General features: G+C 39.1%; 1 protein-coding gene across 3 annotated transcripts in view; it reads left to right on the plus strand.

The window, feature by feature from the left end:
* The first annotated feature begins 109 nt into the window (after window positions 1–109).
* Window positions 110–22,736, plus strand: part of ARIH2 (ariadne RBR E3 ubiquitin protein ligase 2) — a 50,116-nt gene continuing 27,489 nt past the window's right edge. The window contains exons 1-3 of one of the 3 annotated variants that reach the window (XM_077777264.1): window positions 110–190; window positions 3,049–3,110; window positions 5,048–5,392. In XM_077777264.1, the coding sequence (XP_077633390.1) occupies window positions 5,144–5,392 (249 nt within the window). In that variant the 5' untranslated portion in view covers window positions 110–190; window positions 3,049–3,110; window positions 5,048–5,143. Of the gene's footprint in view, window positions 191–3,048; window positions 3,111–5,047; window positions 5,393–9,462; window positions 9,728–19,455; window positions 19,502–22,736 lie in introns of those variants that run through there. The other 2 variants (XM_077777265.1, XM_077777266.1) reach the window with 2 other exon arrangements.

A 22,736-nucleotide genomic window follows, 5' to 3' on the forward strand; every position in this document is an offset into this window, starting at 1 on the left:
GCCTGGCGTCTCTCAGGTTTTCCTCCTCCCGCGGTCTTCCCAGCTGGAGGAGAGGTCGGAGGCCAGCGCCTCTGACCGACTGGCGCCGGTGCATCTGGGCTCTCCCTACCGGGCGCGCCGGGAAAACGCGCCGCCCCTGGGGCTTCCAACTCCAGTCAAAATTCGGAGCCTTCGCAGAGCCACTCGCACGGTTAGTTAACGCCCGCCCGCGAAGGGTCCCCTGCGCGTGGCTCCGTGTCCTCGAGGGTGTCCCGGCGCCTCAGTACCGACATTCGGCCCGAGAGCTGCGCTGCCGTCTCGCCGGACTCTGCTGTGCTAGCTGCGGGAGAGGCAGCGTGTTTTCGAATGACTTGACCTCTGTACTGATTGTTGCTCTGTCCCATAGAACTTTTCTGCCACAATGGACATATTCTATACTTTTGCTGCTAAGTAGGGTAGTCCCTAGCCACATGTGGCTAGCATTTCACTTGTGGCTAGTGCGACTGAAAACCCAACGTTTAGGTTTTATTTAATTTTTAAGTTAAATTTAATAATCACATAGGGCTAGTGCCAACCATCTTAGAATGGTATAATGTAGGGTTTTGAAACTAAGTTGCTGGTTCATATTTTAAAAGTGCTAAGTAGTTTTCTTTGGAGATGTAACCTTAGTAAATGACCAGAGCCAAATATAATGTCTGGAGTAAACATCGTCAGACTCGCCAAAAGGTGTTTTGTTCTTGTCAACTTTAAACTGAGAGAGGTCTTCAGTTTGGATTCTTTAGCCCAGGGAGAGTGTCACGTCTTTTGAACATGTGACTTCGGCTCTGGAGGAGAAGTAATTTCTGTTACTCCTTCTCTGTTTAGGGTGTAGGGATAATAGTTAACATCTAAAGGAAGTTAAAGCGTTGTCGTCAGTTCTGTTAATAAGACAACATTCTGACCCCTTTTGAGCAATGTCAGTACTCTTTTAAGTAGAACTAGGGATATTTAGCTTTGAAAAGATTAAAAATTAAATATTTAAATCTAGACCTAGAACACCCAGTAAGTGTGAAATGGCTTTCTCTTTTTTGGAGCTGAGTCTGAAATTTTACCCTCCTTCTTGAATATTTAGTTGGTGAGAAGCCTATGGACAAACATCTGAGCTCCAATCCTGGGGAGAAATCCAGAGAAAGTGGGAAAGCATGGCCTTCATTGTGATTCTGGAGGTAGATAGTATTAGGTTCTCCAGGAGGGTGATGGGGATTTATGAATCCCCACAGGTCATGAATCTGGGGGGAATATTGTCTTTGGGTAATACGGTTGCCAGCATTGTGATCCTGCACAAGTTACTTAATTTTTTTTGAACAGTAGCTTCCTCATTTGTAAGAAGTGGATGATAGTCACTTTGTAGGGTTATGAAGATTTTATGAGAAGGAGTCAAATCTGAAATTGGCTCTCATTAAATGAGAGCTAATAATGGTAGTGAAATTTTGTAGATGTGTATAGTTTTTTTCACCCAAGAAGTAGTATCTTACATAAAAATAAAGGTAAAACAAAAAAGCTTTTTAAAAAAAGTCATTTGTTCTCTATTAAAAACAACTTTTTAAATGTTTATTTTTGAGAGACAGAGCACAGGTGGGGGGCGGGGACAGAGAAAAAGGGAGACAGAACCTGAAGCAGGCTCCAGGCTTTGAGCTGTCAGCACAAAGCCTTAAGCAGGGCTCAAACTTACAAACCATGAGACCATGACCTGAGCTGAAGTCAGACACTTAACCGACTGAGCCACCCAGGCGCCCCAATTGTTTTCTGTTTTAGAAATAATCTTCCAGGGGCGCCTGGGTGGCTCAGTCGGTTAAGCATCCAGCTTCGGCTCAGGTCATGATCTCACAGTTTGTGGGTTCGAGCCCGGTGTTGGGCTGTGTGCTGACAGCTAGCTCAGAGCCTGGAGCCTCTTTCGGATTCTGTAACTCCCCCTCTCTCTGACCCTCCACTGCTCACGTTGTCTCTGTCTCTCTCTCAAAAAATTTAAAAAAAAATTTTTTTTAAATTAAAATTTATTTACTTTTATTTTTTAAAATATTTTTATTTATTTCTAGGAGAGAGAGAGAGACAGTGTGAGCAGGGGAGGGTCAGAGAGAGAGGGAGACAGACTCTGAAATAGGCTCCAGGCTCTGAGCTGGCAGTCAGCACAGAGCCCGACACGGGGCTCGAACCCACAAACCGCGAGATCATGACCTGGGCTAAAGTCGGACGCTTAACCGACTAAGCCACCCAGGTGCCCCTAAAACATTAAAATTTAAAAAAAAATAATCTTTCATAAACATTATTTGGACTTTAATTTTTATTTAATTTATATTTACCTTTGAACTATTTTTTTGAAGCTATAAATTCTGCTTTTCTAGGAAATCCTAAAGGATAAAGAAATTGACCTAAGATTTCTTATTGAGTAAGCATGTAGTAGTACTTATGTAGTCTTGGATAGTAAGATCTGTATTTCTGAGAGGGTCAGATGACCCTTGAGCATGTCAGAGGAGAGGCAGCAGATGGGTGTTAATATAGGCTACTTGACATCTTATTGGGGACTTTTTTATTTCAAAATATTTTTTTCATGAGTAAATTTTTCATGAGTGAGATTCTCAAATATTGGCGATATTCTGTATTAGATTACCACCATGGAAGTGACTTTATACTAAAAGTCTCATTTTAAGTCAGTTGCAATTTACTTTGCCAACTTCTGTGTAACATTTAGCATTGAAATTGTGCTAGTAATTTAGGAAATCTGAGCCATAGGAGTAAGGTGGTAGGTTTTCAAACTGAGGAGGAGAATTGGGTATGTATTTACATCACCAGTACTACAGGATAAGTTATTATCAGCTGTCAACTTTGAATACTTTCTTTTTGAGGGCCGTGTAAGTCTTTTCAGTATAATGACATACAGGTTTCCGTGGAACTTACAAGAAAATAATTTCATAGTTACTCTGGTCTCTTGCTGCGTACCCTTTTAAATGTCCTTGCTTTTGAAAAACTAAGTTTGCAAAACAAGGGTGCCAACTTCAAAAATATAAATAGAGTTTTGTCTTTTCATTTTAGATGGAAGTTATATGACATAGAATATTTGGGGTGACATCTTGAAAGATCTTCAAGAATTACAGGTATTTTTAACTTAAAGATTAACTTTTATTTTCCTAAAGGAAAAATACCATAGTTTATTTGTAATTAGGTCATTCTTCCATACCAAACAATTTGTTAGAAGTCAAACTGCAAATATTACTGCTCTCTTATTAATGTGACTTTTAAAAAAATTGGGCATTTATGGTTAGCATGTCAAACTTCGATTCACTGATATTTGGATAATATTAAAAGGTGGCTCTGTAGTCCTTTAGACTGGTTACAGATTCAGTATATGTTCATTTTAATGTGTTTTAGTTTTTATTTTTTGTCTTATTTTTGGTCAGATAGATTTACTTTTGCATTTAATCCAGATTAAATGTTCTTGTATTTTAAAGGCCTATTAGTTTTTAGATTTAAATCACTGTTTAATACTGTTTCTTGCACATGATCACTTGAAACCATACTTCTGCAGAAAAGTTAATGGGTTTTTACCAAAATCTTCTCTGAGGTGAAATTAGGACTTGGAATTGTTTTGCTTTCTCAACTAGTGTTCTCTTTTCCTTTGTATGTAATTGAGTAACACTTTGACCTAAGAGGATTTTTAAAGTAACTTGTCCCATTTGTTTGTTTTGTTGTTGTTGTTTTAAATGTTTTATTTATTTCTCAGGGAGAGAGAGAGAGACAGCGTGAGCAGGGGCGGGTCAGAGAGAGAGGGAGACACAGAATCAGAAGCAGGCTCCAGGCTCTGAGCTAGCTGTCAGCACAGAGGCCTATGTGGGGCTCTAACCCACAAACCTCGAGATCATGCTCTGAGCCGAAGTCAGACGCTCAACCAACTGAGCCACCCAGGCGCCCCTAACTTGTCCCATTTGAACTCTTTTTCTTCACCTTAAATAAATAGATTTTGGTTTTTCCTACCCTTCATTCTGCCATGGCAGAATATCCGTAGTTTTCCTTCACTATTGGATCAATTTCTTTGCCTCAAAGTACCCCTTTTAAAGAATCAGTAGCGGGGTGCCTGGCTGGCTTAGTCAGTGGAGCATGTGACTCTTAATCTAGGGGTTGTAAGTTCACACCCCATGTTGAGTGTAGAGATTACTTAAAAATTAAAAATATCTAAGAAAAAAAATAAAATAAAAAAATAAAAAAATCTAAGAAAAAAAAGGATCAGTAGAATCCTTTAAAACTGAAGAATCAGTTAACTTTGCAGACTAGAGGAGAATGTTGAAGAGCTTTGTGTCTTTTGTTTTTTTCTTTACTAACTATGCACCTGTTTTCCAGATATCTGAGAACAATTTCCTAGACATTATAGTGGAAAGGAACTACGTCATTTGTGTACTCTTCTGTGTCACCACTCAGTGGGGCATAATTAGCAAAGAGATTTTAAACTTGGTAGTTCAACCTTTAGGTTGCTTCACCTGTGGAGGTGTGATTTTTTTTTTTTTTTTTTTTTTTTTGGTTTATTTAGAGAGAGAGAGAGAACATTTGCACAGGAAGGGCAGAAAGAGAGGGAGAGAGAGATTCCCAAACAGGCCCCTTCCTGTCAGCGCAGAGCTCAGTGTGGGGCTCAGTTTCACAAACCATGAGATTATGACCTGAGCTGAAATCAAGAGCCAGACACCCAAACGACTGAGCTACCTAGGTGCCTAGTGCCTCTTTCTTAAGGATTCCCACAAGAAGGATAAGTCCATGGGAATTTGACCCCTTGACATGGAGCAGATAGCCTTCCTTCCTTACTCTTTCATGCCAGGCCCTTCTTGTGAAGTTACATCGTTAGCTGCTTCTGCCCTTCAAGGAAAGAGTTTCCCTTCAATAAGCATGGGCAGGGAGATGATGGTGAAGTTTCCTATATGAGGCTAGAGTTGGAATAGGCCATAATGGGGGTAGGGCCATCCTATGCCATTTTGATTTTTGAATGGTTACTGTTATAACTTCTCATAGTGAAAGTAACGCTTATTTTTTTCTTTTCCTTCCTTAGAAGACAAAAAACACTAATGCATTTGAGAAAGTGGTAAAGTTTGGGGGGAGGGGAAAAAAACTGCTTTCCTGATCTGCAACTTGGCTGGATGCTAAGATGTCTGTGGACATGAATAGCCAGGGGTCTGACAGCAATGAAGAGGACTATGACCCAAATTGTGAGGAAGAAGAAGAGGATGAAGATCCTGGGGACATAGAGGACTATTACGTGGGAGTAGCCAGCGATGTGGAGCAGCAGGGGGCTGATGCCTTTGATCCTGAGGAGTACCAGTTCACCTGCTTGACCTACAAGGAGTCCGAGGGTGCCCTCAATGAGCACATGACCAGCTTAGCCTCTGTCCTAAAGGTGAGCAGTATTGTCAATTCCAGGAGTAACTCCCCCAATTAAATCTAAATATGAGCTGTTGCTAACTGGTGTCTCCTCTGTATTGATCAAATGAATGGCCCTGTAGAAAAACCAAATTTAGGTGTATGCTGCATTACTTTGACTCATTTGATGCTTTATTTTGTTTCCTCATATATGCGTATCTAAGGTCCTCAAATTCCCAAATTACTAAGGATTAAAAAGGAAGAGAGGGGTGGATTCGGGATAGACTGGAAATACATTGAAGTGGAATTGCATGGATTAACACTGGTTTCAGAAAGTGAGTTTTATGAAACTTTATGAAGTAAGATGTGATTAGCCCGAGGATCACCGTCCTTTACATGACCATGTGTGAATGACTGGCAGATGTCTTGAGAGGTAACCAGGGTATGCCCTGAATAATCACTGCCTCTGCGCTAATTGAGCTCCATTGTATCATAAACTAATGTTTAATGTTGAAAGAAATTTTAGCTTGTATTTCATTGATTTTTGAGGGGTTTTATATGGAAAATTTAAAGAGTTGGTTATTCCAGCAAGAATCTTATTTTTAACACTTAAACTAGTATGCTTTTCAGTCGTGCACCTCAGGCCAGTTGTTGTCCTTACCATGCACATTTTGTGCTATGTAATATTAGACTAGTACATAGTACGCTCACATAGAACACTGTGTACTATGAAAATCTTTATGGTCATTTAGACAATTTCCTAGCGTGTTTTCTTTCTCCTCTAATGTTGGCCATTATGTGAAAGTGGGGACATTTCTCTTATTTCATTGTTTTCACTGACCTTCCTTTAGGAACTGTTATATGGATCTTGTTATCTGCTCAAATTGAAGGTCAGGGGCACATTGGCATGATTTCAACCAAATAATTTTCTTGTTGGTATTTAAATGGAAGTAACTAAGATGTGTGGTGTGTTGTTTTTATAAAAGCTGCTTTATCTACTAGTTTAGGGTTTTTTTTTCCCCAGATAGTCAGCAAAGGCTAACTAATATCTTGGATTTAGATATTCAGGGCTTTATTACCCGCTAATGGAAGCCGAATCTAAAGCTTTGTTTGTGATTCACTTCTGAAAGGATTGGAGACTTCTCTTGTGCTCAGCAGAAAACTCGGAAGAATGGAGACCCATTGGAACATCTGGCTTTGGGATTTCTACACCATAGCTTTAGCAAAGCTGCTGGGACCTCTGTTTCCAGAGGACATTTCCCTGGTAGAAAAGAAGCATCAGGTGTCTTCCTCATAATGCACACCTCTCTCTATCTGATCAACTCGTTTCTTTTGCTTTAACCATATTGTTAGATTATACACAGTGTTGGCATTTAAATAGAAAAGGTATCATCGGATGTGTGGCTGTGTGCTGGACAGTACCAGTTGACTAAGTTCATCAGGATGGTTCTCATCTATGCATAAGAACTCTGTTTTTCAAGCCACCTGTGCTAACTTTCCTACTCTATTGCTGACTGGCGAGGGGCCCAGGCACCTGTCCTCCTTTTTGAAAAATTGTGGTAAAATACATATAACATTTACCATTTTACATTCTTGCTTGTTATTAAACTGATATGGGGTCAGCCCCCTGGAAAGTCTTCCCTCCATAGAAAACCCTCCCTTTCCTTCTTCACTTTTTATACCCTCAGGGCTCCTTGTCTAACTTGTACTTTCCTGAGCAAGCCTTCTTGAGACTCCATACAACACAGTGGTTGTACTCTCCTTTGGTCTCAGGGCCCAAACATCACAACCCGTGTATATTAGAGCACATACTGCAGTCTTCTGACTGCTTTATGTTGTTTAACCTTTTTGCACAATTTTGCATGATCTCTCCAACTAGGTTGTCACTTCTTAGGGGGCAGAAACTGTTTTATTCCTTTTCTCCCTCATCATTCCTGTCACAGTGTTTCATCCATAGTAGATGTTAAATAATTTCTTGGCTACTGTGGATTTTGTCAACAGTTGATGACAATAGCTGATCCTGTTGATGTGAGCTAGATTCCCTAGTCCCCCTACTGTATATCTTTCTTAACTGTCATATAAAGGCATTATTCTGGCCCTAAAGATCATGAAAAGAAGAAGCAAAAAGAACTTGGTATAGAGATGAAGGAGTAAAAAAAGATGGAAAAAAGTTAAAACACAAGGAAAAGGTTAAAGAGAAAATGGGGCAAAGAAGAAAATACTCCATGAAAATTTATATCTCGGCAGAAGATAGATGTTTCCCCCTCCCTAGACCTCACTGAGGAGCAAGTTAATAACCCATTTTCTTTCTGGGGCTGGGTAGCAAAGGTCTGGGTTCTTTTGGTGGCTTGGCTACATATAAAGGGCTCTGGTGTTTTAAGTAGTTTGGGAATTTAACCAAAGAGGCTAGACAAAAACAGCTTGGTTAAGAGTAAAGGAGAGGGAATCACACATAATCTACCCTTTTCAGACTGGCTAAAAACTAACATTTTTATTTTTGTAATTAATATTTTATTTTTCTATATAATATAAGACAGGAGGGAATAATTTAAGGGCTGCATTTACAGAATGGTGTTTATTGCTGCTTTGGCTGTTATAGCTCCCCTGTTGCATGTGTATCCGAGTGAAGATCAGTAGTGATCATCCAAATCACTACTGGTGTTCTCTATTGATCATGGTGTCTGCACAACTCCGTGACATACTGAGATACTTAATTCTTTTATCTGATTTAGGTGCTATTTGACAAGTAGAAAATGTGACGTGTGTGGTTTAAAATTCTAGCCATATGAACAGTTGTCTATGAATGAAAGCTAAGTTTGAGGATTGGCTTGACTTTTTCACTGATATTTATGTTTATTTTACCTGTTTTGTTGTGTGTTGGCAGTTGCCAGTGAATAGGCCATTGTTCAGCAAAGAAGTAAGCCTCTTATGGCCTTTTGAGATTTGACATCTCTTAAATATTAAAATTCAACTTGTCTGAGACACTGACTGGGCCTTTGGTGTCATGAGGGCCCCTGGTGTCAGGGTAACTTCCTATATGTGTTGTGGGAAAAATCCATGAGTAAGATCATTAATTGAGAAAGGAAAGTGCCCAGGAAATCAGATTAAGGGCTAAGGATAGACAACAGAGAAAACGCTGATCTGTCACTGGGGGACAACTACTGGTGTTCAAATAATAGCAAAACAGAAGCAGTGTTTCGAGAATGAATTGTTACCTTACAGATAAAATACAGTTGACCTTGAACAATGTAGGGATTAGGGATGCCAACCCCCACACCACCAAAAATCCATGTATCTTTTGTCTCCCCCCAATCTTAATACTTAGAGTTTACTGTTGACTGGAAGCCTTACCAATGACACAGTCAATTAACACATGTTTTGTAGATTATATGTATTATGTACTGTATTCTTACAATAAAGCAAGCTAGAGAAAATGTTACCAAGAAAATCAGAGAAGAGAAAAGACATTTATAGTACTGTACTGTAAAAACTTGCATATAAGTGGCTTTGCCCAGTTCAAGCCCACGTTCAATGTCAACTGTGGTCATTACAGATTAGATGATTGCCAGATAAGGTTTTATGTTGTAGGGGAGGAAAAATCTCTGACAGATATTTGTAGTTGATTATGTAGGTATGAGTCTTTAAGGAAAACAAAGTTAACTTTTTAACGTTTATTTATTTTTGAGAGAGAGAGGGAGAGGCAAAGTGTGAGCGAAGGTAGGGCAGAGAGAGAGGGAGACACAGAATCTGAAGTAGGCTCCAGGCTCTGAGCTGTCAGCACAGAGCCCGACGCGGGGTTCGAACTCAGAAACTGTGAGATCATGACCTGAGCTGAAGTCGGATGCTTAACCGACTGAGCCACCAAGACACCCCCAAAGTTAACTTTTTAAAACACTGTGTTTATTTTTATTGAAGTTCACACAAAGATTATTTGATTCTTGTTGTTATAGATGAGAGGGGCCTTTTCTAGTAGTAACAGACATTTTTATTTTAAAATGTGCACTAGTTAGCCAAGAGGAATTTTGTCATTCAGTGAATCCTGTTAGTACTGTTCTGTGAAAATCCTGAGACATTTGCTGTCAGGCTACTCAGGAAAGGGCTCCGCTATGGGAGAGCCCCAGACAGCCCAGGCTGGCTTTCATTGACGATGGGCCAGGGTATTCTCCTGCATGGTGCACTCCTTCTCTCAGTAGCACGTTAGAGGTGTGGGCAGGAGAGGAGTGTTGTTACATTGTTCAAGGCCCCACCCAATTGCACAAGAGGAAGAAAAAATAGTCACTTTGGGCCTAAGCTAGTCTATGGAGCAACAGTGAGCTGTCTGAGCTTTGTGTTGACTGGAGAACCTTGAAAGTGGAGTAGAAGGGCGGTTCAGGTAACACAAGTCCAAGCCCCGTGGGTCAATGAAATGGGTGGAAAAGTTACCTTCTATGCTAGAGTGGGAGACTAAGAACTATAGGTAAAAGAAAACATGTGGAGGATCATAAATGCAGCCTGAGGTGTCTTTACTATTGGAGGAAAGGAACAGATTTTTTAAACTTCTTCATTGCTGAACTGTGCTATTCACTTCTTAAGCCTGGTGTTTTCTCCCCAGATAGTATTGGAGAAATAGGCTGGTTATAAGTGTTTTTACTACGGTTCTTGCCTTATGAATTGCTGTATTAATTTCAGGAGAGCTGGAAAAATGTTATGTAGAAATCTTTTTTCTGCCACCCTCATGAATTTGTTTTAAAATCTAGTGTTTGATATTCAGTAAAATGTGACTAGAAAATCTCTTATGATTTTTCTTCTGGATCATTTTTTTCCCTTTTGTGGATGAGTCATAATTGGTTTTCAGGGCTTCTGACCCCCAAGTACGGAAGTCGTTACAGTCTTGTGTTCAAAACAGCTTAGTTTCTACGTCTTTGTCACTTGTAACATGAGCAATTGATATTCTTAACATAAAATACCTTGTATTTAGCCTTTCTCTTAAGTGGCACCAAGTTTTTGTATATCTTAAAAAAAACTTTCCTTTTACGTATTTAATCAAACTTTTTATATCCTGATATAGCTGGACTTGGGATCATTTTATTTTTATTTATGTATTCATTAATAGTAATTGATTTTGTATTACTGATCATAGGAAAGTAGCCTCAAGCTTGGCCTGTTAACACTGAGTGTTTGTGTGCTGAGCAGCCATCTGATTTCTATTTTTATGACCTGATGTCAGGTTTCTTTGCATGCCTGCATATCAGTAGAATCTAGATTCAATTCCTGTGTTTCAAATAGTTGGTTGTTAGTGGGCATGTTGACATAGTTGATGCTTTAAGTCTGAAAGTCTGATGTGCGTTTTACTGATGTATAAATTTATTTTAAAAGGACAAAGAGAAATGTCCAGAGTGACATTGAGAATTGCCTAAGTACAACTAGTGCTACAATTGTCCCTGTCTTGCCAGTTTAGAAAGGTTATTGTCATCATTGACCTTGTGTGCTCACTGTGCACCTGGCACCACACACAACAGGTTCACTGCCTTCCAGAAGAGAAGCTCTTAATCACATTCAAGGCCACCTTTCATTCTAGTCTTTTTCCTATGCTTTAACACTGTCTTAGGAACCATGTGGAATCAAAGGGTGATTTTAATCCTACATTTCTGATCTAACCTTGAACTATTTATTTATTTGTTTAACCTTTTATTATTCAGGTGTTTCTACAATATTTAAGAAAAAATATCCTTCATAATTCCATTAACCTATAATAAAAGTTTTTTTCCTTGCTTAGTATCCTTCAGACCTTGTCCGTATTCATGTGTGATATTACTGTGCTTTCAGTTCATTCATTCAAGCAATATTTATTGAGCACTTACTTTCTGCCAAGCACTGGAATGGTATTCTGCTCTTTTCCTGTATACAGGCATGCCTCAGATATTGCAGGTTTGGTTCCAGACTGCTACAGTAAAGCAAACATCACAGCAAAGCGAGTTAAATGAATTTGATGGTTTCCCAGCTTATATAAAAGCCATGTGTAAACAAACAAACAACAAAAAACCACCTACATATACACTGTACTGTAGTTTATGAAGTGTGCAATATCATTATTTTTGTAAAACAGTATAAAAACCTTACTTGAATATTTTATTGCTAAAAAATGCTGACCATTACCTGAGCTTTCAGCAAGTTGTGATCACAGACCACCATAACAAATATAATAATGAAAAAGTTAAAAATACTGTGAGAGTTCCCAAAAAGTGACACAAAGACATGAAGTAAGCAAATACTATTGGAAAAAATGATGCCGATAGACTTGCCTGACACATGGTTGCCACAAACCTTCAATTTGTTAAAAAAAAAAAAAAAAAATATCTGTGAAGGACAATAAAACGAGGTATGTGGGTATTTTAAGTATTTCACCTTGTTTTTACTTCATTCTCATAAATTACTTTCAATGGCTGAATATCACACCATCATATTGAGCCATAATTTGCTCAGACTTTTCCTGATGGGCGTTTAGGTGAGTACTTACATGTGTGACAGTTCTTGTGAACTGGTTATACTGCTGTGAACATTTTTGTGAATGTGCCCTTTGTGTCTGTTGGGCCTTGGCAAGAGCCTGGACTAGTGGTTAGATGGTTGGGCTCCGTTCCCTTTTCTGCCATTTAATATAATGTGACCTTGGGCAAGTTCCTCAACATTTCTAAGCTTCAGTTTTCTCATCTGTAAAATAATGATAATACCTCCACAGCATTAAAAGAGATAATGCATGTAAAGTGCCTGGCACATGAATGTTTGAACGTGAACGTTCAAACAGATGTCATGGTGGAGGGAGGGCAGGGGCAGAACAATGGGAATGTTACTTTGACATATTTGCTGTGGTTCCTCAGAACATATTCTTAGGATTATATGTTTTGAGTCATAGGGTAAAAGCCACATTGAGAAAGGTTCTGGGTGACATATTGCTGACGATGCCTCTGAGTGTGCATATGGTAGTTGGATCATGTACTTTGGATTCTTTTGCCTTTGTTCAGAACCTCTGGTTCCCTTCTTCTGGAGCCCACTGATGAGAAAAGTAAAAATAACACAAAATGAATTTTGAATTGGGACCAGGAAAAGAATGCAGGGGAATATAATATAGCTTATCTGTTATTCCTACATTTCTGTTTGACTGCAGTGTTTGGTCTTGGGCCTGCATTGACAGCACTACTTAATGAAGTGCTTAGTTGATTGTAGAGTTCTTATTATTAAGGCATTTCCTTACTTGTGCTTTGTCCCAAAGAACCACCCCCCACCCCCCTGAAGCTTTTTAAATTTTGTCTTTGCCCCTACTCCTCTGGGGAACATTTGAACAATTAGATTTCTCTGCCCAAAAGAGGGAAGACTGATAGGAAAGATTTGAGAAAGGTACAGAGTGAAATACAGGAAGCTTCTCATCTTGCTCTTCCTAAAATGTGTCTGCCCTGTGGCTTGATTACTCAAATTGACATGAATTGTCAGAATTTGAGTCTTATGTTTTGTTCCCTTTTCTTTGAACTGTCACGAACCTGTATACACATGAAATGCTCTTACTGTGAAAACCACAAATTATCAACCATAAATAGAGAAAAATACAGGGAGAAGGAGCAAGAGTTGGTTTAGAAATTTTAAGAGAACAGAACTGTTTTTATAATTATGAAAAAAGAATGGTCTCTATCTGGGAAAGTTGCACTCTTTGACTAGCAGTTTCTTTCCTGGTATATGGTCTACTCTCATTTCTTTAATCCATTATGTTAGGCTCTCGCCATCATTTTCCAGAGTCTGTAGATAGCCTTGCCTTGTTTGACAAGAAATAACTCCAATACCATCAAACTTAGCTTCCTGGATTCTCTATCTCAGTTGGTGATACCACCATCCACCAACCTGGAAGCTGAGAATTTTACCCTTGACTCTCTTCTCCCATGAAGCCCTCCTTGATCCCCAGGCAGAGTTGGATACTCCTCTCACTCTACCGTTGTGTGCATGTTTCTTGCTGTGTACTTACGATGATTGGAAATTGTTGTTTGTAAGCCAAGGCTTAAATTCTTTGAGAGTTGCTTTTGTTGGTCTGACTGTCTAAGCAGGTCAATAAATGCAAAAGTTCAGAATTTAACCCCAAAGCTCTACTTCTGTATTGGTAGATAGAAGACATGCTTGTCAGAGGACTTCCATGAAGCCAGCTGAATTCTAAACAGCGATCATGTATATCTAGTAGGTGTATGGTTCCCAGCTTGGGGTGTACCTCAGAATTAGTTCTGTCAATTCTGATTCAAAAGCCTGAACTTCACGCAGGTGTAATAAAACAATCTTCAGAGGCAAAGTGAAGTGTTATATGTTATATTCATGTGGGAGAATTCATGTGGAAGTACAAAAAAAAAAAAGTGAAACAATTCAGGTTGTTGAAGTGAGGCGGAAAGAGTGTGTCTTTACTTTGGCTGCTGAAAGGATGTGTCCAGCATTCAGAGTGTACTGGTTTTATAACTAGAGTGGGAGTAGAATAAAGACACCCAACTATACTGGCAAGTTGGATAGGTTACCTGTAATATTTTTGGTGTCTAAGCGTACTTCCTTTGCTGTCAGCTATCAAGATAAAAATGGGTTCTTAAGTTCATTTTGATAATGAGTAGCTATAAAAATGATTAATAATATCTGCAATTATAAGCACAATGTGAATGTTTTAAAAGTTTTGAATTTTATGACGTAGAACATGTCAAATCTTTTTTGCTAGTGTGTTAACATTGGCTTCTGCTGCAAGATAGTTCGCTGCCCTCGCATACCTTTGTCCCCCCTCCATTTGTTTTTGTTTGGTATTCAAATGTCTGTAGCAGTTTATTTGCAATAGCCAAAAAACTGGAAACAACCCAAATATCCACAAACAGATGAATGAACAAATAGTGGCATGCCCATAGAGCAACATACTTCTTTTCAGCAGCATAAAAAGAGTGAATAGCTCAACATTGATAAATACCAAAAAAGTATGCTGCGTGAGGGAACCCAGGGGGTAAAAAAAGTGTTTTATGATTCCAATCATATAAAATTCTAGAAAATGCAAACTCATTGTGAAAGAAAGTAAATCAGTGGTTGCCTAGAGAGTTGGGGCGGGGAGGGAAAAAGATTATGAAGAGCATGAGATAAATTTAGGGGTGGTTTTCTCTTTTGAAATATCATGAAAATGAAAGTAAAGGCATAGTCATGTTATAAACTTATAACAAAGAGAATGGGTTGAGGGGTATGGTCTGCGGGGACATTGCACACAGGAGCCAGTTTGTCCAGCAGATCTTTGAAGAGACTGTACACTCTGATTTGACTGACAAAGGCTAAGAGATAAGTGAGCTTCAAAAGAGGGGGTAATTAATTAAAAGTTTCTATGTAGAACAGTCAGCCCTGCCCCCACTTGATTTCTAGACAAGATAATCTTCTTATTTTTAAGAAATAGAATAACCTGGGGTGAAATAGGGCCCTTAGAGTGTGAGGTTGAGTGATCTCATTGGTCAATTTGGGGATTGGTCAATTTGGGGATTCTTGAGTCTTGTGTATTAGCTGCCTCTGATTAAGCACCCTTAAAGAAAAGCCTGTCAGTTGACAGATTCTGTCTACGTACACACAATTAGGATTCGCTTTCCTGACACCCCTCTTTTTAAATTGCAATATTCATATAAAATTAACCATTTTATTTTATTTTGTTTTGTTTTGTTTTATTTTATATTTGGGGGGGGGCGGGGAGGCAGAGAGGGAGAGAGAGAATCCCAAGCAGGCTCCATGCTAACAGAGTGGAGTTCGAACTCACGAACTCAGATCATGATCTGAACTGAAATCAAGAGTCAGGTGCTTAATTGATGGAGCCACCCAAATGCCCCTAAAATTAGCCATTTTAAATTCAAATTCAGTGGCATTTAGTACATTCACAGTGTGCAACCATAATCTCCCTCTAGTTCTGAAACATTTTCATTACCCAGAAGGAAACTTGGTACCCATTAGGCAGTTATTTTCCACTCCCCCCAGCCCTCGGCAACCACTAATCTGCTTTTTGTTTCTATGGATTCACCTATTATTTATATGTCATATAAATAGAATCATGCAATATGTGACCTTTTGTTTCTTGTGGCTTTTACTTAGCATGACGTTTTCAAGGTTCATCCAAGTTGTAGCATGTATCACTACTTCATTCCATTTTCTGGCAGCCTTTTGTTTTTTACCGTGAATAGCTAGCCAAGAATCACCAGACATTTGAGGAAAATATGCAGAATAGAAGAAAAACAGGAAAATTGACCTATGGTGAAAGAAACCATTAGCTGATTTTGCTTATTTATAAAAGTGCACTAGTTAGTATTCTCCAAGATATTCAAGAAGATGTGGCATCCATGAAACAATCAGAGATGCCATCTGGAAGAAACCGTCAAAATAAAAATGCTCGTGGAAATGAATTATGGGTTTGCCAAGTTAAAAAATATTCTGTAGATCAGAAGATAAAATCAAGAGAAAAATCTCAATATAAAGCCAAAATACAGGCAAAAATTGTATGCAGAACAAAGAGACATGGAGGATTAATCCAGAGATCTGTCATCTACCAGAATTTCTGGGAAATGAGAACAAAAAATTAAAAGGAGGAAAATATTTAAAAGTATAAGAAGAAAATTTCCAGAATCTACAGAGAGGAGCATATTGAAAGGGTCTACCCTTTGCCCAGAAGAATAAAGACCCACCCGCTACAATTGTCACTGTGAAATCTCAGAGAAGAATAGATAGAAAACCTGGAAGTTTTTATGAAGATACACTGGGTCTTCTGAAAGAAATGGGAATTAGGTATGTCATCAACAACAGTGACAACTAGAAGGCAGTGGAGCAGCAGTCTTCCAAGTCCTGAAGGAAAATAATTTTGAACCTACAATTCTATCATTGCAAAGTAAACTTGTTTTCAGACATGCAAGGACTCCTGAAATTTCCTTTTCTTGTACCTTTTCTGAAGCAGTTACTTGCAGATGAAAATCAAAAAAGAGGAAAATGAAGAAGTCATTAAATGGTTGAACTAATAACCTAGTTGTCCAATGAAAATTTTCATGTTACTTGTACAACAGTCTTGGAAAGAAGTCAGCCCAAATTTCAATAATTTTGGTGGGATCCAAGAAAAATTTATTCAGAAATAAGAATGGGTAGATTCCAAGCAGTAGGTAAAATGAAGAAGCTGGAAGATAGTTGGAATATGGTAAAGAAACCATAGAACTCTTTACAAAGGGCAAGGGAACTAGAATTCCTATACAAAGCAGAAAAACTACATGCAAAAAAATCATAAACCAGATATAAAGCAAACACATTTGTGGCACAAGTATAAGTAATTGGTGGTGAATAAAGATAATGTATTTGTGCCTAATGTATGGAAATCCTTCTTTGAATGGCCCAAGGATAGTGACATTGGAAGCATAAGGAAGAAAATGCAATTCGGGTCCTGTAAACAATATTTTAAAGTTACAAAGGTGGCTGATAGAACTGAAAATAGTAATTTAAAGATAAAAAGGTTGGGGTTTAGAAGGGGAAGGTAGGGAGTGGTATAAGTAAACTAAATCTGCTAGAGAATTATGGGCATGCTTAGCGAGGCTGGTGACAACCAGAAGAAATGGTAGAGATTTCTTTTCTATTGGAAGACTGGGAGGCTGGAGAGGGATGGGGCGGCAGGTATTGTTTCTTTTCATCAAAGTGCTTTTTATGAACCATTTGATTTACTTTGTTCATTGGTGATTGGGATAGGTTAAGAATTTTTTGATTCCCAATAAACAAGTGTTTTCTGAGTGTCTTCTGTTGTTTTAACTCTTAGATAGATGCTGAAAGATGGGGAAAAAATAGTTTGACCTCTACCATAGAATACTTTTAAGATCTCTTTGCCTTTTGTTTCTGCCACCTTTTTTTTTTTTTTAGAATGGTGAGAGAGGAGATATAAATAAATCCATTTCTACTTCTGTTTCATATTTTCTGATATATCCACTAAAAGTTCCACTTTTATTATCTCGGCCTTTTGAAAAACTTTAAGTAGCTTCTCCAGACTCCACTCTGAGCTCCTTCCTGTTGCACCTCCCCCAACCCATGTTTGATTTTTGCCTCCTCAGACCTCCTGTAAGCCTCTCTGCCCTTCAGAACCCCTCTGCAACTCTCAGAAGACCTCTTGTATTTTGTTTGTTTGTTTGTTTTTAACCTTCCTCAGAGGAGCTGTGTCTGGCCTCTCCCTGCATCCCACGAAGGCTTGAAAGCACTTGGTGCCTCTCTGGGTTCTAGAGAAGAATATTCTTGTGGGTATGCAGTGACAGAGGGAAGTGTTGTTAGCATGTAGGACCTAGTACTGGCACTGGCATTGTTCCAGGTGCTTGCGTATGGCAGAGAAGGAAATTGTTATAGATCTCCGCCCTCAAGGAGCTTCCTTTTGGATGGAGTTGCTCGCTCGCCCTTCCTTCCTTCCTTCCTTCCTTCCTTCCTTCCTTCCTTCCTTCCTTCCTAGAGAGAGTGTGTATGGCTGCAAGCATGGGGGTAGAGGCAAAGAGAGACTCTTGAGCAGGCTTTGCACACTGCATGGAGCCTCCCATGGCGGGGTCCCACGACCCTGGGATCGTGACCTGAGCCGAATTCAAGAGTCAGACACTTAAAAGACTGAGCCACCCAGGCACTCCTTACTGGAGTTTTATATAAACAGAAAGGTTATAAAAATAGTATATGTTTTGAGCATAGCTAAGGCCAGCAGTCAGTAGCTCTTGTCTTTGAAATACGCGCTTGGAGTTTGTGGCTTTGTCAGTGAGATACACTAGCCTCTAAGGTATCCTCTAGGGAAGAGGGGGGGGATCTGAATGGTTCTGCCAAGATGGTATTTGGTATTGCCTCTTATTTGCCTCCTCGCAGTAGCTACAAGAGGAAGAGCATTGTTTGAATCATTTTTGGTTAAGATGGTCTTTGGCTGCAGGAACATGATAGGAGAGTTGGCTTTTAATCCTACTGTGTGCAACTCATTGGATGTCAGCTCCCATCTGCATTTCTTTTGGCTTTGGATACTGGATACGACCTTGATTTGTAAAAATGGTGATCATCTTGCTTATATGGCACCCCCTGGAAAACTCTTAGAATTCTAGTAGGGGCTTAACCAGCCTTTTGTAGTAAGTACTTCCTAGAGGTTTTTTATTAAAATGCACACCTATAAGATAGGCTGGCTGGGTTTACTCCATGATAATATAGCCAGTAGAGGATAGATGAAGTACAGATAGAGTGGATCTGACCATGAGTTGATGTTGGAGCTGGGTAATGGGTGCATGGGTTTCATCATATTCTTCAATTTTGTAGATCCCTGGAATTTTTCATAATAAAAAAGTATCCTTGTGGTCAGGGATGATGACTTTCATATTTTTTCTTTATTGTATTTTGTGTAAATAACTTTATTTGGTGAGGTCTTTAGGTTTTTTGGTGTTGATTTTAATGATCAAAGACCGAACTGAGTTAAGGTTAGACTGGAGAGAAATCTTCAAATTTAATCAGATTTTTAAAGCATGAATGATATGGGTACCTCAGTTACAAGCATGCCCTCCCTCTGTGGAGACTGTAAAGAAAAAGTGAAAGGAAGCAAAGTTATTATCAGGTGCCAGAGAACTGACCTTCTAGAACTTGAGAATATGTAGATGTGAAGTTTGAGGGAAGTGAAGGCCCACCCACTTAAATTAGATTGTAGGGGTGAGCCTCACCTAAGGTAGCTGGGACACACTGCTGCTGATTTTGTCCCATTCTAGGCTGATGTTCACCTACTCCTTTGTCTCTGCGCTTTAACCTTGTTTTCCTCTTACCCCTTTAGTACCTTCTTGCCTCACTCCCTACCCTCCAAGACCTGAATTCATCTATCTTGATCCCATAGGCTAGCTTTCCTTTATGTTCCTTTCTATCCCAGCCCAGAAACTCACCCACATTCACTCCTTTCCTTCATCTCTGCGTTTAGTGAATGACCACTAGTGTTTGTTAACAAATATGATTGGACTACGAAGTGGCTTAACACAGGCTGAGGCATGGAGACCCATTCATGTAGCCTTAAAAAATTTCAGGCAGTTGGCAAGTAAGAATTCTAAATAAAAATTGAAACTACCACCTGTATTTTTTCAGGCCGTTGATGCTCACTGCCATCAGCTGCATCCTCCCTATGGCACTGGTAAGTGTGGGAAGGGATGGTGACAGTTTTGGTGGGCTGCTGGATTTCTTTTTTCTGGGGGAAAATCTATTTGCGAGCTGTGTTATTAACTTGTCCCTGAGGGCTGGACAGCTTGAATCAACTGTAGGAGACTAAAAAGAGGAAGAAGCAACTGACCATGTTCAAGGGTTTCCTTAGAGAACTGTTGTCAAGAGTAGAGGCTATTACTTGATCCTTACATAAAATTAGCCTAGCTTATGCAGCATTTTTGAATAATAAACATACACTATCCAGGTGCTCTGCAGTGTCAAGCAGTAATTGTTAATTTCATGAAAATCTTAAAACCGTTCATCCAAAGATGGATATTGGCTGTGTTAGAGTCTAGAATGTTGTATGTTCCTTCAGTAGCTCTGGTATTTTAAGTTCCTAGTGGTCAGGAGATCAAGAAATGTTTGTTCCAATGATTACTATGAAATTCTGATAGAGACAAAGAATTTTGTAGAAATTTGTAAGGCTGTCATTTAGAAGCAAACTTAAGTAGGCTCAGGGACCTGTGATCTAAAAAAATCATTTCGCCACAGTCTGCTTTCTGCATAGGGACCTAAAGGAGAAAACATACAGCAGTAAATTTGAAATAAAGGATGGGGCAGCAAGTCACAGAATTGCTGAAATATAAGCCGGTAACCAAATTGCTGCTGGTGTTGCCTTATCTAAGGTCTTGAAATCCTGCTGTTGTCTGCTTGTAATGAGGGAGTTGGAGGCCACGAGATTAAGAGGTTTTATCAAGGTGTTCTTCACTCTAACCGACAGTTTAATGTTTACACTATTTCATTTCTCTGGTCTCTGACTGAAGCCCTTAGAACATGGAAGAAAGTGTCTCCAAAATATCTATTGAAATGCAGAGGTTGTTGACTTGTATACTACTGTTAACTAGTGAGGACCTCCTTGCTGCCAATAATGGCTAAAGCATTGCTGTACACTTCATTACATTTCTGTGAGAAAATCTTAGCATCATTGCCAAATTGTGGATTTCCTACTGGTTCCCACTTCCCACCCCCAAAGTCCTCCTTACGAAGTAGGGATAGAATTGTGTAGCATACTTACTGTATTTGAAAGAAACAGGAGATCTTGACTCCCCAGCAGCTCTCTACTCCTTTAGGTATCTATGCACAATTGGTACCTACTGGACATGTTTTGAGGACCCATATCAGGGAAAAATCTGTCTGTCCCAAACATAGATTATAGAAGATGACAGAAGATTTTTGTCTGCAACCTTTGGGAAATACTGATGACCAGCAGCAAAGTCCTTGCTAGTCCTTTCTGGCATGCATGTATTTAGGAGCTTCCTGAAATAGAGATATGGAAACCATTTGAGGGTTTTGGGATTGTAAATGCAACACAAAACCAAGCCAGATTGGATTGGCAATGCAGAGCAATGGTCAGGGTAAATGACAACAAAGAGCAATCTCACAGTTTTTTCAGTCCTGGAAGGAAAGCTCCCTAGAGGCTCGTGACCCTAGGAACTGGTCAGGCTTGAGGATATAAGGAAAGAGGGGGAAAAGGCAGAGAAGATAGGCTGCTCTTGGTCTCTGTTCTTAACTTATCTTTAACTCTGTAAAAGCATTCTCTGGGCCACAGGAGACTCAAGGGTACCCGTCAGTCTTTGAGGAGCCTTATACCACTACTTGCCCTCCCTTGCCCACTTTGATCAGTCACATCCCTTCCCCAGCTCCCAGGAAAAAGAAAGGAGGAATTCTTTTCTTTGGGACTTATGTTCACACTGACCAAGCTTAAGCATGACTGTGATAACCCAAGGACAGGCCTGAGAGCTGTGCTTTGTGGAACAGCAACATTTAAGGAGCCAAAAGACTTGGAGCAGAGCATCCAGTGGAACACTAAGAAGGCTTGGTCTGGGAGATTGAGAGAGAGCCAGAAAGCGTTATAAACCCTTATAGGCTTTATAGTTAAAGCATTATAGGCCTGTATGGAAGTTCCATCTATTTATGCTGAAATTCACATTGTATGATCTGTTAACCTTTGGTCAAAACTATGTTAAAATTCTGAAGGGAGATTTTTCAAAAGGTCAAAGTGACTAATGCAGTAGCTTAATGGTCAGTCTTTTGTTTATTGTAACATTTGTTCATGCAAGTTATTGCCATTATGTTAAATTTGGCAAACTTTCCCCTCCTGACTTCTATTATGAAAAATTAAAACACACAAAGAAGTTTAAGGAATTGTATAGTGGATATCCGTATACTTGCTCTCAAGGTTATACAGTTGCTAACCTTTTGCTACATTTGCTTTGTTTTATATATATAGCTATCAACCAATTTCATTTTTATACAGCTTTATTGAAGGATTATTTTCATTCCATTAAATTCACTCATTGTAAAGTGTACCATTAGATGAATTATAGTAAATTTATACAACTATGTAACCATCACCACAATCTGAGTTACAGAACATTTTCATCATCTGGAAAGTTCCTTTTTGTTGGTTAGTAGTCAGTCCCTGCTCACAGCCCCAGGCAACTAGTGATCATCTTTCTGTCTCTATGGTTTTACCTTTTTTAGAAATTTCATATCAAAGGAATTATACAATATGTAGTCTTTTGTGTCCAGCTTCTTTCACTGAGCGTAATGTTTTTGAGGTTCGCCCATGTCATATTACATGTCAGTAGTGCTTTCCTTTTTATTGCTGAATTTTCCGTTGTATGGATATATTATATTTTGTTTATCCATTCATTCATCAGTTGTGGACATTGGGTTGTTTCCAGTTTGAGGCTATTCTTAAATATGCTGCCATGACCATTCATGTCCGGGGCTTTAAATGGACATATGTTTTCATTTTTCTTGGATAGATATCTGGGAGTGGGATTGCTAGATTATAATGTGTGTGTTTAATGTTTTAAGAAACTGCCAAACTGTTTTCTGAGGTGACCACTATTTTTCATTGCTGCCAGTGCTCTGTAAGGGGTTCCAGTTTCTCTACATTCTTGCTAGTACTTGGTATTGACAGTCATTTGGATTGTATTCGTTCTATTGATTGTGAAATGGTATCTTGTGATTTTAATTTACATTTCCCTTATGACTAATGATATTGAAGATCTTTTCTTTTGTTTATTTACTGTTTATGCCTTTTTTTGGGTGAAGTGTTCAAATCTTTTATCCATTTTTAAAAATTGGATTGTCTTACTGAGTTGCATGAGTTCTTTATAGATTCTGTATTAACTCCTTTATCAGATACATGATTTGTA

Source organism: Crocuta crocuta, unplaced genomic scaffold, assembly GCF_008692635.1.
Source record: "Crocuta crocuta isolate KB4526 unplaced genomic scaffold, BGI_CrCroc_1.0 scaffold77, whole genome shotgun sequence".
Lineage (NCBI taxonomy): Eukaryota > Metazoa > Chordata > Mammalia > Carnivora > Hyaenidae > Crocuta > Crocuta crocuta.